General features: G+C 50.3%; 1 protein-coding gene across 2 annotated transcripts in view; it reads left to right on the top strand.

Moving 5' to 3' along the window:
• The first annotated feature begins 8,599 nt into the window (after window positions 1-8,599).
• Window positions 8,600-16,909, top strand: part of snx9b (sorting nexin 9b) — a 33,838-nt gene continuing 25,528 nt past the window's right edge. For both annotated transcript variants that reach the window (XM_007898291.2, XM_007898290.2), the window contains exons 1-3: window positions 8,600-8,966; window positions 12,937-13,023; window positions 16,480-16,554. In XM_007898291.2, the coding sequence (XP_007896482.2) occupies window positions 8,937-8,966; window positions 12,937-13,023; window positions 16,480-16,554 (192 nt within the window). In that variant the 5' untranslated portion in view covers window positions 8,600-8,936. The remainder of the gene's footprint in view (window positions 8,967-12,936; window positions 13,024-16,479; window positions 16,555-16,909) is intronic.

The following is a 16,909-nucleotide window of genomic DNA, read 5'->3' as shown; positions in this document are numbered from 1 at the left end:
GCCCCACTCTCACACACACCCCTCTCACCCCCACTCTCTCACACACCCCTCTCACCCCCACTCTCTCACACACCCCTCTCACACCCACTCTCTCACACACCCCTCTCACCCCCACTCTCTCACACACCCCTCTCACCCCCACTCTCACACCCCTCTCACCCCCACTCTCTCACACACCCCTCTCACACCCACTCTCACACCCCTCTCACCCCCACTCTCACACACACCCTCTCAGCCCCACTCTCACACACCCCTCACCCCCACTCTCACACACACCCTCTCACCCCCACTCTCACACCCCTCTCACCCCCACTCTCTCTCACCCCCACTCTCTCACACACATCTCTCAGCCCCACTCTCACTCCCCTCTCACCCCCACTCTCACACACCCCTCAACCCCACTCTCACTCCCCTCTCAGCCCCACTCTCACTACCCTCTCACCCCCACTCTCTCACACCCCTCTCACCCCCACTCTCACACACCCCTCAACCCCACTCTCACACCCCTCTCAGCCCCACTCTCTCACACACCCCTCTCAGCCCCACTCTCACTCCCCTCTCACCCCTACTCTCTCACACCCCTCTCACCCCCACTCTCACACACCCCTCAACCCCACTCTCACACCCCTCTCACCCCCACTCTCACACACCCCTCTCAGCCCACTCTCACACCCCTCTCACCCCCACTCTCACACACCCCTCAACCCCACTCTCACACCCCTCTCAGCCCCACTCTCTCACACCCTCTCTCACCCCACTCTCACTCCCCTCTCACCCCCACTCTCTCACACCCCTCTCACCCCCACTCTCACACACACCCCTCTCAGCCCCACTCTCACACACCACTCACCCCCACTCTCACACACACCCCTCTCACCCCACTCTCACACCCTCTCACCCCCACTCTCACACACCCTCAGCCCCACTCTCACACCCTCTCACCCCACTCTCACACCCTCTCAGCCCCACTCTCACACCCCTCTCACCCCCTCTCTCACCCCCACTCTCTCACACACATCTCTCAGCCCACTCTCACACCCTCTCAGCCCCACTCTCACTCCCCTCCTCACCCACTCTCACACACCCTCAACCCCACTCTCACTCCCCTCTCAGCCCCACTCTCTCAACACCCCTCTCAGCCCCACTCTCACTCCCCTCTCACCCCACTCTCTCACACCCTCTCACCCCCACTCTCACACACCCTCTCAACCACCTCTCACACCCCTCTCACCCCACTCTCACTCCCTCTCACCCCACTCTCTCACACCCCTCAACCCCACTCTCTCACACCCCTCTCACCCCCACTCTCTCACACCCTCTCTCAGCCCCACTCTCACTCCCCTCTCACCCCCACTCTCTCACACCCTCTCACCCCCACTCTCTCACACCCCTCAACCCCACTCTCTCACACCCCTCTCACCCCACTCTCACTCCCCTCTCACCCCCACTCTCTCACACCCCTCTCACCCCACTCTCACACACCCTCAACCCCACTCTCACACCCCTCTCACCCCCACTCTCACTCCCCTCTCACCCCCACTCTCACACACACCCCTCTCACCCCCACTCTCTCACACCCCTCTCACCCCCACTCTCACACACACCCCTCTCACCCCCACTCTCTCACCCCCACTCTCACACACCCCTCACTCCCTCTCAGCCCCCTTCTCCCCCCTCCCTCAGGCTGTAACCCCCTGTCGGGCCCCCGGTACCTGTTTAGCCATGTCCCCCCCGGGGCTCGGGCCGCCGCCGCTCACTCGCCGCCGCTCAGACCAGGCCGCTGCCTCGGCTCTTCGGACCACGGGCTCTGTCACCGTGTCCGGGGTGGTGGGGTGGGGGGGGGTCTCTGTCACGGTGTCCCGGGGTGGGGGGGGTCTCTGTCACGGTGTCCCGGGGTGGGGGGGTGGGGGGGGGTCTCTGTCACGGTGTCCCGGGGTGTGGGGGTGGGGGGGGTCTCTGTCACGGTGTCCCGGGTGGGGGGTGAGGGGGGTCTCTGTCACGGTGTCCCGGGTGGGGGGGTGGGGGGGGTCTCTGTCACGGTGTCCCGGGTGGGGGGGGGGGGGGGGGTCTCTGTCACGGTCCGTCCGGTGGGGGGGGGTGGGGGGGTCTCTGTCACGGTGTCCGGGGTGGGGGGGTCTCTGTCACGGTGTCCCGGGGTGGGGGGGGGTCTCTGTCACGGTGTCCCGGGGTGGGGGGGGTCTCTGTCACGGTGTCCCGGGGTGGGGGGGGGTCTCTGTCACGGTGTCCCGGGGGGGGGGGGTGGGGGGGGTCTCTGTCCCGGTGTCCCGGGGTGGGGGGGGGTGGTGGGGGGTCTCTGTCACGGTGGCCCGGGGTGGGGGGGGGTCTCTGTCACGGTGTCCCGGGGTGGGGGGGGGTCTCTGTCACGGTGTCCCGGGGTGGGGTGGGGGGGGGTCTCTGTCCGGTGTCCCGGGTGGGGGGGTGGGGGGGGTCTCTGTCTGAGAGGGGTGTGTGAGAGAGTGGGGGTGAGAGGGGTGTGTGTGAGAGTGGGACTGAGAGGGGTGAGTGAGAGAGTGGGACTAAGAGGGGTGTGTGAGAGAGTGGGGCTGAAAGGGGTGTGTGAGTGGGGCTGAGAGGGGTGTGTGAGAGTGGGGTGAGAGGGGTGTGTGAGTGGGGCTGAGGGGTGTGTGTGAGAGTGGGTGTGAGAGGGGTGTGTAAGTGGGGCTGAGAGGGGTGTGTGAGAGTGGGGGTGAGAGGGGTGTGAGAGTGGGGCTGAGAGGGGAGTGAGAGTGGGGGTGAGAGGGGTGTGAGAGTGGGGCTGAGAGGGGTGTGAGAGTGGGGGTGAGGGGTGTGTGAGAGTGGGGTGAGAGGGTGTGTGAGAGAGTGGGACTGAGAGGGGTGTGTGTGAGAGTAGGGCGAAGGGGTGTGAGAGGGTGTGTGAGAGAGTGGGGCTGAGAGAGGGTGTGAGAGTGGGGCTGAGAGGGTGTGTGAGAGTGGGCTGAGAGGGGTGTGAGAGTGGGTTGAGGGTGTGTGAGAGGGTGGGTGAGAGGGGTGTGTGAGAGAGTGGGGGTGAGGGGTGTGTGAGAGTGGGGCTGAGAGGGGTGTGTGTGAGAGTGGGACTGAGAGGGGTGAGTGTGAGAGTAGGGCTGAGAGGGGTGTGTGAGAGAGTGGGGCTGAGAGGGGTGTGAGAGTGGGGCTGAGAGGGGTGTGTGAGAGTGGGGGTGAGAGGTGTGTGTGAGAGAGTGTGGGTGAGAGGGGTGTGTGTGAGAGTGGGGCTGAGAGGGGTGTGTGAGAGTGGGGTGAGAGGTGTGTGTGAGAGAGTGGGGGTGAGAGGGGTGAGTGAGAGAGTGGGGGTGAGAGGGGTGTGAGAGAGTGTGGGTGAGAGGGGTGTGTGAGAGAGTGGGGGTGAGAGGGGTGTGTGAGAGAGTGTGGGTGAGAGGGGTGTGTGAGTGGGGCTGAGAGGGGTGTGTGAGAGAGTGGGGGTGAGAGGGGTGTGTGAGTGGGGCTGAGGGTGTGTGAGAGAGTGGGGGTGTGTGTGAGAGTGGGGGTGAGAGGGGTGTGTGAGAGAGTGGGGCTGAGAGGGGTGTGTGAGAGAGTGGGGGTGAGAGGGGTGTGTGAGAGAGTGGGGGTGAGAAGGGTGTGAGAGTGGGGCTGAGAGGGTGTGTGAGAGAGTGGGGCTGAGAGAGTTGTGTGTGAGAGTGGGGGTGAGAGGGGTGTGTGAGAGTGGGGGTGAGAGGGGTGTGTGTGAGAGTGTGGGTGAGAGGGGTGTGTGAGAGTGTGGGTGAGAGGGGTGTGAGAGAGTGGGGGTGAGAGGTGTGTGTGAGAGAGTGGAGGTGAGAGGGGTGTGAGAGTGGGGGTGAGAGGGGTGTGAGAGTGGGGGTGAGAGGGGTGTGTGTGAGAGTGTGGGTGAGAGGGGTGTGTGTGAGAGTGTGGGTGAGAGGGGTGTGTGTGAGAGTGGGGGTGAGGGGTGTGTGAGAGTGGGGGTGAGATGTGTGTGAGAGTGGGGGCGAGAGGTGTGTGTGTGTGTGAGAGGGGGTGAGAGGTGTGTGTGTGTGAGAGTGGGGTGAGAGGTGTGTGTGTGTGAGAGTGGGGGTGAGAGGTGTGTGTGTGTGAGAGTGGGGGTGAGAGGTGTGTGTGTGTGTGAGGGGGTGAGAGGTGTGTGTGTGTGAGAGTGGGGGTGAGAGGTGTGTGTGTGTGAGAGTGGGGGTGAGAGGTGTGTGTGTGTGTGAGAGTGGGGGTGAGAGGTGTGTGTGTGTGAGAGTGGGGGTGAGAGGTGTGTGTGTGCGTGAGAGTGGGGGTGAGAGGTGTGTGTGTGTGTGAGAGTGGGGGTGAGAGGTGTGTGTGTGTGAGAGTGGGTGTGAGAGGTGTGTGTGTGTGAGAGTGGGGGTGAGAGGTGTGTGTGTGCGTGAGAGTGGGGGTGAGAGGTGTGTGTGTGTGTGAGAGTGGGGGTGAGAGGTGTGTGTGTGTGTGAGAGTGGGGGTGAGAGGTGTGTGTGTGTGAGAGTGGGGGTGAGAGGTGTGTGTGTGTGAGAGTGGGGATGAGAGGTGTGTGTGTGAGAGTGGGGGTGAGAGGTGTGTGTGTGTGAGAGGGGGTGAGAGGTGCATCTGTGTGTGTGAGTGGGGGTGGGAGGTGTGTGTGTGAGAGTGGGGGTGAGTAGTGTGTGTGAGAGTGGGGCTGAGAGGTGTGTGTGAGAGAGTGGGGGTGAGAGGTGTGTGTGTGAGAGTGGGGGTGAGAGGTGTGTATGTGAGAGTGGGGGTAAGTAGTGTGTGTGTGAGAGTGGGGGTGAGAGGTGTGTGTGAGTGTGTGTGTGTGAGTGTGTGTGTGAGAGTGGGGGTGAGAGGTGTGTGTGTGAGAGTGGGGGTGAGAGGAGTGGGGCTGAGAGGTGTGTGTGAGAGAGTGGGGGTGAGAGGTGTGTGTGAGAGAGTGGGGGTGAGTAGTGTGTGTGTGAGAGTGGGGCTGAGAGGTGTGTGTGAGAGAGTGGGGGTGAGAGGTGTGTGTGAGTGTGTGTGTGAGAGGTGTGTGTGAGTGTGTGTGTGTGAGAGTGGGGGTGAGAGGTGTGTGTGTGAGAGTGGGGGTGAGAGAAGTGGGGGTGAGAGGTGTGTGTGTGTGTGTGAGAGTGGGGGTGAGAGGTGCATCTGTGTGTGAGAGTGGGGGTGAGAGGTGTGTGTGTGTGAGAGTGGGGGTGAGAGGTGCATCTGTGTGTGTGAGTGGGGGTGAGAGGTGTGTCTGTGTGAGAGTGTGGGGGTGAGAGGTGTGTGTGTGAGAGTGGGGGTGAGAGGTGTGTCTGTGTGAGAGAGTGTGGGGGGGGTGGAGAAGTGTGTGTGAGAGTGGGAGTGGGGATGAGATGTGACTGTGGGGCGAGAGCTGTGTGTGTGAGAATGTGGTGAGGAGAGGTGCGTGTGGGTGAGGGGCGCGTCTGTGTGTGAGTGGGGGTGAGAGGTGCATCTGTGTGTGTGAGTGGGGGTGAGAGGTGTGTCTGTGTGAGAGAGTGTGGGGGGGGTGGAGAAGTGTGTGTGAGAGTGTGGGAGTGGGGATGAGGTGTGACTGTGTGGGGCGAGAGCTGTGTGTGTGAGAATGTGGTGAGGAGAAGTGTGTGTGGCGGGGAGAGAGATGTGTGTGAGAGTGTGGGGATGGGTGAGAGATGTGTTTGTGCGTGTGGAGTGGGTGGGGGAAGAGGAGTGTGTGTGTTTGAGAGAGAGAGAGCCTGGAGTACGTGTGTGAGTGAGCCCTAGGGGGTGGGGTGGCGGAGGCGTGTGTGTGTGTCTTGGTGGAGCGGGAGGATGAGGTGTGAGTCTTAAGAGGAGACTGTGTGTGAGCCGTGGGATGGGGGTGTGTGGATGGGCGTTGATGGTGCTGAGGTTCACTGTATAGAGTGAATGTTTCTGGTTTATTGTTTGCGTGTCTATTATATTATATTGTATTGACTCCCCCGCCACCTCGCTGTGTTTTCCGGGGTCCTGGCCGACAATCCCCCACATAAGTTTGGTTGCTCACTTCGTGGCTGTTGCTGGGAAGTTGCTGTGTGCAAATTGACTGCCACATTCAGCTACGAAATACACTGTCGTAATATTTTACAGTAAAATCCTGTGAATTGCTTTGGGACATCCTCCCAACATGAAACACCCTGTAACTAAATCCAAGGATTATTATTGTTGATATTAATCTTTCCACCAGTGGATGAGATCTCAGGGCTCTGAGATGCTCAGAGTCCGATTTCCTTTGCTGCTTGTCCGTCACTATTAGACAGTTAGAGCTGAGGTCAGCAAGTGTTTCCTCACCAGATGTGGATTGCTCTGCCCTCAAAAGAGCTGAGGGGGAGGTAAGCGGAGTCTCCTTGGGGCTGAACTGGCTTCAAGGTGACATGTCTAACAACGGAATATTGGAATCGAGCCGGCCCTCTGCGACCGTCTCTCGTCCAGTTCCTGAGCCAGGCGGGTCCCCAGTATTCCAGGGCACTGCTGATGACAACACATCGGCAGGACTTAAAAGGGGCAGACCAGTGACTGGAGCAGGGAGTCATCTCCCTAAGTTCCTGTTAATCCTACAAGCCAAAGCCCTCACAGGTAGGGTGGTTCTAGCTGGACAAGCAGCAGGAAAGCTTGCCAGAGAGTGCTATCAAAGGCAAGCTATGCAGTTTTAATAATAATAATAATAATAATAATAATCCTTGCATTTGATATAGAGCCTTATCACGTCTTTGAGACATCTCAAAGCGCTTCACAGAATAAACTGTAAAGTGAATTGACTGTATGTGGGTTTCAACTGATTAGACTGCAGCACTTACCCCAACGCACACTCGGGGGTCCCCAAGCCTTGGTTGTTGCCAACCTATACCATAATAGGAATTAGGTGAGCAGGATGTGTCCCTCCAGGGAGAGAGAGCGCATTACATTCACATTACTCCACACAGAGCCTAATAATAATCCTCCAAAACCAAAAACAATAATAAATTGGTCATTTTCAGTCTACGACTGTTTGTGGGACATTGTTGTGCGCAATTGGCTGCCGCGTTCGCCCACAAATATACAGTCAATTCACTTTACAATGTATTCTGTGAAGCGCTTTGGGATGTCCTCCCGACGTGAAAAGCGCTATATCAAATGCAAGTATTATTATTATTATTATTACATTCCAACAATCTCTCTCTGGGATTTCCATGTGTGGTGGGATGTATGGAATTCTCAGCTTGGTTTGGGTACTCTAAGCACGGTGATGGGTTTCCGCATGTGTCAGACACCCGGCTGACAACCCCCCCCNACCTACCCACAAAATCTCACCTATAGCCACCTTCCCACCCACTTGCTCGGTGTGATGCTCGCCACTGTGCTGCGCTCAGAGATGCTATTCTGCATGAAAAGCTATAAAAATGCAAGTTTTGTGTATGATGGGCCCAGAGTGTCTTAATATTAACTATCCAGATAGGCTGGTTATTAACTAATGTTAATGTGGGACCTGGCTGTGCACGAATTGCTTGCTGTGTTTGTAGCCCATAGGCTTGACAGCATTTGCGCATGAACCGCTTTGAGACTTTTGTATGTTGGCACTATATCAAATGCAAGGACTAATTTTACTTTCAAGTCTTAAAGTTTCTGCCTTATTGATGGTTTCATAGTTATTTTTGAACTGAGAATTCACTGAGATAATGTATTGAAGTTAGCATTTTGCTGAGTTTTCACGTTTTATGTCTCATGATTTCCCTCTGGCCTGAAACTCTGCCAGCATTGCTACGTTTTCATTTAGTGCAGTTTTCGGGCTGGAAAGCATTCAACATGAGTTTGCTGTCCCTCTGTTTTGAGTTGTGAAGACTTGTGCTGAATTAGACCACAGACCATAACACTATTTGAGCCAAAGTTGAGCATAAGCTGAGCTGAGTGTTTCTTTGGGTTATGTAGGTTTAAGAAAAACAACTCAAACTCACGCAAGAGGAAATGCCCTTTATATTTCCTGAGATTTTTTTTCCACAAAAACAACTGTAAATCATCATAGACTTTGCGGAGTCTGGCCTTGACACCTCTGTTTATCTTTAGTCAGGATTCTGTCATCCTCTGTGTAAGAAGAACAGAGAGAACAGTTAAAGCTGGTGTAAACTTCCTGTGGTATGCCTGCTTTGAGAGTACAATTTGCCTACAACTACACTGTCGCTATACTTGACAGAAATCTCTGTGAAGGGCTTGCAGCACGTTGATGTAATGAATAGCTATAACAAGTGTAATATAAAAATAACCCTTGCATTTGATATCCTTGCCTTATCACGTTGTCGAGACATCTCAAAGCTCTTTACAGAATATACTGTAAAATTAATTGACATTATTACCCCAGAAAGTGATCCGACAATCCACTAACAACCGGGTTCCTACTTACTGCTAGGTAAACGGAGGCTTGTGGAGTAAGGAAACCTGACTAAGGTTTCGCCCTGCCCAGGAAGCAAACCTGGGTTCTCTTGCTTGCGAGTCGAGTGCTCTAAGCACTACACTACAGGACTTCACTGTAAGGAGTTACTTGTGCATGGACAGTGCAGGGTATGTTTTTCTCATTGTTTGTAAGGATGTTTGTCTGTCACAATAATCTTGTGCAACGCTGCATTCCCACCCTAAACATTTTGATTGTGTGTCGCAGACGTTCAACAAAATGAAGTGGCCTCCTGCCAACCTCTGGCCTCTTGGGGTCCCACTCCCCCGCTTCCTCTTTGGCTTTGGCCAAGCTATATGTCATCGGGGGCAGAAGAGCAGAGAGATCAAGTGGTTAATGTACACACAGCTTTAAATGTGGGAGGGCAAGTTGGCAAAGCTAATGGAATCCTAGGTCTTATAAATGGGAGCTTAGAATATAAAAGCAAAGGGGAAATGTTAAACCAAATCTTTAAGCCATAATTCTGAGTCAGAGTCAAAGACAGAGAGACACGGGGGATTCACTCAGATCGTACCAGAGATGAGAGGTTTTACTTGTGGGGAAAGATTGGAGAAATTGGAGTTGTTTTCATGAGTACAGAGAAGGTTGAAAAGAACCAGGTAGAGTTGTTCCTAATACCTGGGGGCTGGTAAGGTTAGGAGGGAGAAGCTTTTCTTAATGGTGGGTGAATCAATTACTAGAGGATATAAATAATAATACTAATAATCCTTGAGCTGGATATAACGGCTTATCATGTCATAGAGATGTCTCAAAGCGCTTCACAGAATATACTCTAAAGTGAATTAACTGTATATTTTGTGGGCGAAATTCAAGATTATAAGCAAAACAATGATCATCTTTGCATTTGATATGGCGCCTCATCATGTCATAAAATGTCTTGAAGCATTCACAGGAATTATTTTAAAGTGTAATGACTATATTTTGTAGATGAACATGGCAGCCAATTTTCACAGAGCAATGTCCCCACATACAGCAATGAATTGAATAGTAACTTTTTTTATGTATGTCATTTAACGTCCACCTGAACAGGCAGTTTGGAACCTCTGCCAATGCAGCGCTCTATCCAACGTTGTGTTGGACCATTAGACTGTGAGCTCAAACTCCCGCCGTGGGGCCCGAGTCCACAACCTTCTGGTTTAGAGGCGAGATTCTTACAAAACTTAACCTCAGTCTTGTACGACCTGCTACCTTGTTGATAACAAGGCTGTTCCAGGCACACATGTTGTAATGTGTGTTAGCCTGGTTCAGTCGATAGCACTCTTGTAGGCTAACAATCCCTCAAATAAACTCAGTCATTCACTTCTTGGCCGTTTGTGGAACATTGCTGTGCGCAGATTGGCTGCCACGTTCACCAACATAAAACATTGCTACAGTTTACTGGAAATAAAATGCTGTGAAATGTTTTGAGACATCCTCATGATGTTACAGGCCCTTTTACCAAATGTGAGGGTTATTATTAAATGCATTGCCCTATCCTGTACTGTTATTTCTGTCTGCTATACACAGATGTAATGTCTCACAACATTCTTCACTTCTCTGATTTGCCTCCAACATGCATTCCTCAATTACATTATCATAGTCATGAGGTTATAAAACTTCTCGCCAGTTTCACATTTCATAGTCTAGACTGACGCTGCTCGAACTGTGAACAAGCTACAACAGCTTACAACAACTGACAACAGCAACTTGCATTTATATTGTGCCCTTCATGCAGGGTAGCGTCTCAGAGCGCTCTAGCTGACATGGAGGGGGTGACTCTCCAGTGCAGGGGCTGACTCTCCAGTGCAGGGGCTGACTCTCCAGTGCAATATTGGGGGAGAGCTGTACTTGAAGGATGTGCTGTTCTTCAAGTGAGTCGTTTAACCACGGCCCCACTTGCATGGAGTCCTATAGCTCAGTAGTAACAGCATTCGCCTTGCAAGCGAGAGAACTGGGTTTGATTTCTGTCAGGGCAAAATGTTGGGCAAGTTTCCTTACTCCACGTGCCTCTGTTTACCTAGCAGTAAGTAAGAATCTGGTTGTTAGTCGATTGGCGGATCGCTTTTCCAGGGGAAATAATTCCTTTTAAAAAAAACTTGTCACTTCAATCTACTGCGCACAGCAGTGTCCAACTGTTTGTGGGACACTGCTGTGCGCAATTGATTGCCGCATGTCGCCCACAAAATATAGTCAATTCACTTAGCAGTATATTCTGCAAAGAGCTTTGAGACGTCTTGAAGATGTGATAAGGCGCTATATCAAATGCAAGGATTATTATCAAATGCTCTGGGACACTACTCTGTGTGAGGGGCGCTTTATAAATTCAAGTTGTTGTTATCACATCGAAAAGTGGCAAATTTCATCCAGTAAAATAGATATTCTGCTTATAAAAACAAAGTAATAATAATAATAACCCTTGCATTTGATATAGCGCTTTTCACGTCGGGAGGACGTCCCAAAGCGCTTCACAGAATACACTGTAAAGTGATTTGACTGTATATTTGTGGGCAAACGCGGCAGCCAATTGCACACAGCAATGTCCCACAAACAGTCGTAGATTGAAAATGACCAATTTATTATTGTTTTTAGTTTTGGAGGGATTATTATTAGGCTCTGTGTGGAGTAAGGAAACTTGCCCAAGGTTTCGCCCTCTGCCTGGAACTCCAAGTAACTCCAAGTAACTCCACTCACTACACTTTTCAGCAATTTATGTTCTATTTATTTTGTGTGTGCACGAGCCACTTAATTGACTTTGTAACTAAAGTATGCAGGGAGACCAAATCACCTACTACTACTAATAATAATAAACCTTGCATTTAGCATAGTGCCTTCTCCCATCTTTGAGATGTCTCAAAGCGCTTCACAGAATATATTGTAAAGTGAATTGACTGTATATTTTGTGGGTGAATCCGGCTGCCAATTGCGCACAGCAGTGTCCCACAAACAGTCGTAGAATGAGTGACCAATTTTATTTTTTTCTTTGAGGGATTATTTCCTCTGGAAAGAGATCACCAATCAATTAACAACTGGGTTCCTAATTACTGCTCGGTAAACAGGCGTGTGGAGTAAGGAAACTTGCCTAAGGTTTTAACCTACCCAGGAATCGAACCTGGGTCCTCTTGCTTGTGAGATGAGCGCCGTAACATCTATGCTACAGGACTCCCAACTTTGTATGTTACATACAAAGGTGCCAGGCCTGTGCTCGTGTGCAGGGATTCCCTGTGTGTGATGCTGAGATGTTTGGACACTGTGACTCGTTGTTGAATTGGAAGTGAGTGATTACACTCGGGTAGGGATGGAGTCTGGTACAGCTCGTTCTGGTATCAGGCTGCTGCAGCTCGGTACTTTTTATGTGTGAGTTCCATTGTGTTACTTGGACCCATTGACTAATTTTAGACTGGATACTGCTTTCTTGTTTACATTGCTGTCCATGAACGCTATCTCTGCACCAGTCGTGAGATTCAGAGTGTGAAGCTGGTTGGAGCTTGCCCCTGTTGTTGCATTTGCCGAAACTGAGGAGTGTTCTATTGTCAAACTCCAGTATTGAGGTTGGATATTGCTAACATCTTTTTGGTAACAGGTGTCAGCTTGGCTCAGTGGTAGCACTCCCGTCTCTTGAGTCAGAAGATTGTGGGTTCAAATCCCACATTGGAACTTGAACTCACGTAGCCTAAGATGACATCCAATGTCATGCTGGGGGTGAGATGAGATCTCATCAGATGAGATATTAAATCGAGGTTCTGTTTGCCTGATCGGATGGACGTTAAAGATCCCATGGCGCTATTTGAAAAGAGAACGGAGTTTATCTCTCCTGGTGTCCTGGCCAACAATCCCTCCGAAATAAAATTGATCACTCATTCCATGACCGTTTGTGGTACATTGCTGTGCACAATTGTGCCAACAAATACAGAGTCTCTCCATTTCACAGTATATCCACAGTATATACTTTGAGACGTCCTTGCGATGTGATAAGACGCTATATCAAATGCAAGGATTATTATTGTAATTATTATTACAACGTCAAAAATAGTTCCCTTGAAACCTTAATTTCTGGGTATTGCAACCCCTCGCATATGTACAACAAAAGTACTCCCCACCTTTTCTCATAATTTAGAGCCCCCCACGGCTCTGGAATCTTTGGTCACCTTACTTTTGTTACCCAAATTCTCGCCCGTTCCCATTTAAAGCCTGCCTTAAAGGCCCATTCAACTTTTTTTGACTGTGCTTTCCTCTTTGACCGTGCCTTTTGTCATCCTCCCCCTGCCCTCCATCCCTCTCCATCCCCTCAGCTCAGGTGCAAACCCTTGGGACGTCTTCCCCGGCTTGATGCCAAACCCACTGTGTGTTGAGCTTCGAGACACTATAGCAATGCTCCCCAGAGCTTTGGTATTCATTTGAAGTGCAGTGCTCCGATACAGTGAAAGGCATTGGATAAATGCAAGTTATTGTAGTTGACGTACCGGTCGTCTTTCACGTCATACATAATTGCAAATGTCAGCTTGCTGCTTGCTGTGTCCCTCCAGCCCAATTTTAATTGTAAGGATAAATTTAACGTTTTACTGACTGCTTTGCTTTTGTCCCATTGAATAGGCCAAGGTTTTATACGACTTCACAGCAGAACCTGGAAATAATGAGCTTACTGTCAAAGAGGGAGAGCTCATCACCATTGTTAATTGGGTAAGAAATTTTCATGTGCTTACAGTAAAAGTTTTGTGAATTGGATAGATCAATATGTCTTTCTGGGTTGTTTCAAGAGGCAGCTCATTGATCAGAATGGTCTAATATAATGTTCTAAAACAAAAACAGAATTCTCTGGAAATGGTCAGGCAACGTCTGTGGAGAAAAGAAAGTGAATCAACGTTTCGGGTCCACGAACTTTGTCAGAACTAATATAATGTCCTGCTGGCTCTGCTAGTCTCGCTCACCTCTGAGTGAGGAGGTTGTGGGTTCAAGCCCCATGTCAGGGCTTTCAACTCAGAGTCTAGGCTCTGAGTTGGAGCCACTCTCGCCCGACTCCACTGGCTCCCTATCCTTTAGAGGATCCAGTTCAAGATCCTGGTCCTCACATACAAAGCCCTCCATGGCCATGCCCCATCCTATCTCTGCGACCTCCTAACCCCCTACCAACCCGCCCGTTCCATCCGCTCAGCCGGCTCCGGCCTACTCCACATCCCCCGACCCACCCGCCCCACCATTGGCAGGAGAGCTTTCAGCCAATCTGCCCCCAACCTCTGGAATTCCATCCCCTTTCACTCCCCCTCGCCCCCTCCGTAGCCTCCTTCAAGTCCCGCCTCAAGACCCTCCTCTTCGACCATGCCATCGGCCACCCCCCTTTCCCTCCCTTACCCCCCCCAACCCCAGCTCGGGTCTGAAATGCTGTACACTGTCCAGCGCCTTGGGACGTCCTCCCGACGTGAAAGGCGCTATACAAATATAATCTTGTTGTTGTTGTTGTAAGCTGTGGAGAGCTCTCCATTGTTTGAGGTGCCGTCTTTCAGATGTAACATCAAACTGAGGCCCAATCTGCCTGTCGAGTTGGGTGTGAAAGATTCTGTGATGTGAGAAGGGAGTTTCTCTCTCCCACTGACCTGGCCCACAATCCCCAGATATAATCAGTCATTCACTTTGTGGCTGTTTGTGGGATATTGCTGCGTGCAAATAGGCGGTCACTGCACTTCATAGCAATTCTCAGTAAAGAGCTTTGAGAAGTTCTTAATGTTAAATGCACCATTGTGCAGCAAAGTTAAAGCACCAAAGTTATTGAACAACTTATATCATTTGGATTATTATTATTATCACAATAAGAATCCCTGCTTTCAATACAGTGTATACATCAAAAGGTTTCAAAGTGCTCACAGCAAGTGCTGTCAAGCGCAGGGACTATTTTGTGGGTGAATGCAGCAGTCAATTTGAACGTTGCAACATCCCTCAAACAACCGAGAGGCGAATGACTGATTTTATCTGGAAGATTGTTGGCCAGGACAGTCCCCTCAAGCCTGTTCCGCCATTTTATTAGATCATGGCTGAGCTGTACCTCAACTCCAATTACCCGCCTTTGCTCCATATCCCTTGATACCCTTGCCTAACAAAAATCTATATACCTCTATCTTGAAAATCTGAATGGATCCAACATCCACAGCCTTTTGGCGGAGAATTCGAGATTTCCACTACCCTTTGTATGAAACAGTACTTCCTGAATTCACTAATAGAGCCAAGAATCACATGTGGCACATGAAAGTCTGTGTGGCTCACAGCCACCTCAGCAGAAAGCAGAAATGTGGCTCAGATAATTCCCACTGCCAGTTTTCTTACAGAGATGCGTGCATGGCTATTTAAACATGTTGTATGTAATGCATCTTAAAGCCTAATCAGGCTTTTTGAATATTCAATTGAAATAGTCATCCAAAATAATCCTCTGTCTGAACAATCAAAAAAATAAGATGATGCCTATTTTTGAGGAAAATATAATGAAGTAGTTTTGTATATTAAACACACGATTACCACAAACTGTTTTCCATGTATTTAAATGAATATAACCTGCACCTCATTATGTCTCTCCTCTCTTTACATGCAAACATGTAAACATGTTAAATACCAGCAACTTTTTCAGCTGATGTTGGCTTGAACTGTTGTTCAAGAGCCACACATGTGGCTCAGTACAAATCTGAGTTTGACAGAAGCCAGCACTCTGGGAGAAACTCCTCTCTCTTTACAGATCATGTCACATGTACAGTGTATTATCTTCTAATGGTGGTGATGTGCAGCAAAATTCCTCACAGCCAGTTTTTTTTTAGGAATCCCACTTTCACTCCTTCCCTGATCAGGGAGCTCGAGCAGCTGTAATGTTTTAGACAAACTTGCTTTGACTCGCAGACTGGCAAGAGCTAAAATCAGCTTTAGTTGTGGGAGCGAATACAAAGTTCTGTGTGTCATGAAGAATAAAGAGTTCTTGGAGGCAGTAATTTCATTTTAAACCAAGCTTGAGGATCATTGTTCGCTGTTCTGTCCAATTTTCTCAATCAAATTTTCTGTCTTGTGATGAGTGTGAGCTGTAACAGCAGCACAAATTATCTGCTGTTATAATTTGTCTAAGAGCAGCAACAACAACTAGTTATATTTGTATAGCGCCTTTTACGTCAGGAGGATATCCCAAGGTGCTGGACAGTCAAGCAGATAATCAAGCTAGTGAATAAGGCAATCCATATCAGTGGTGGAAAACATGTTCACTGTTGTCACTCTCTTTTTCCCTCTTTCTTTTTCTCTTCTCTTTCTCTCTTGCTTTCCCTCTCACTCTCTCTCTCGCTCTCTCTTTCTCCCTCTTTCTTGCTCTTGCTCTCTTTCTCCCTCTCTTTTTCCCTCCCCTCTCCCTCTCTCTCTCTGGCCTTCACACCTGCTACTTCTTTGCCTCCGTTTCTTACCTCCTCTGTTTGAAAGTCCTTCAAAACATTCATCCCATGTGAAAGGAGCAGTATAAAGGGCAATTAATTGAGTAACTGAACTGAGGCCACATTTGGTCTTAATCAATGATCTCTTAAAAACAGAATTTTAAAAAAAATAAGCCTCTGACAATGAAAAATATAGGACTTTTAAGTATAATTTTACAACGTCCCCATCCTCACCTTTAAATCCCATATTCCATAGTCTTGCTCCTCGCTACCTCTGTGACGTAGTAAAACGTTACCAACCCACCCGCACCCTCCGCTCGGGTGCACTGATCTGCTCCATATCCCCCGCCCTGCCCGCTCCACTATCGGTGATCGGGCTTTCAGCCTCTCTGCCCCCACCTTCTGGAACTCCGTCCCAGAGCCCCCTCTGCCTCGCCCCCCCCTCTCTTGCCACCTTCAAGGTCCGTCTCAAGACCTTCCTCTTCAACCAAACCTTTGATCATCCTCCCACTTCCAGCCCCCTAGTTCTCTACTCCTTTTGCCTCCAACCCCAGCTTGGGTGCAAACCCTTCACTGTCCAGGGCCTGGGGACGGCCTATAAATGCAATTAAAGGTACTATATAAATGCAAGTTGTTGTTGTAAATTTGACTCAAAGATAGTTTCATTCCTTCGCAGTTGTGGAAGTGGTGGAGCTTCAGTTACCAACTCACTGAGGTTCCTCAGTCTAACACGTACTTCATCTTTCAGGCAGTCGGTGAAGGGTGGTGTGAAGCAGCAAATGGCCAGGGAACCACTGGACTTGTTCCAACCGACTATGTGGAGGTGAGAATCTGTGTTTGACATGAAACCTCTACGGTCCTTGATGGTTGTGCTGCAATTTGCAGTTTGTATAAAGAGCAGCTCGTGTTCACTGAGGAGTTTCTTGTGTCGAATAACGAGAAGCGCATGGTGAAACACTACATACTTATAACAACATTAATCTAATAACATTCACAACAGTAATAATCCTTGCATTTGAGTACTGCAGTGCAGTGGTTAGCCTCGCAAGCGAGAGGACCTGAGTTTGATTCCCAGATGGGGCGAATCCTAAGGCAAGTTTCCTTACTCCACGCACCTTTGTTTACCTAGCAGTAAGTAGGAACCAGGTTATTAGTTGATTTGGGGATCGCTTTCTGGG

The sequence above is a fragment of the Callorhinchus milii genome, unplaced genomic scaffold, assembly GCF_018977255.1.
Source record: "Callorhinchus milii isolate IMCB2004 unplaced genomic scaffold, IMCB_Cmil_1.0 Scaffold3, whole genome shotgun sequence".
Classification (NCBI taxonomy): Eukaryota; Metazoa; Chordata; class Chondrichthyes; order Chimaeriformes; family Callorhinchidae; genus Callorhinchus; species Callorhinchus milii.
This window is presented reverse-complemented; position numbering and strand designations above follow the sequence as displayed.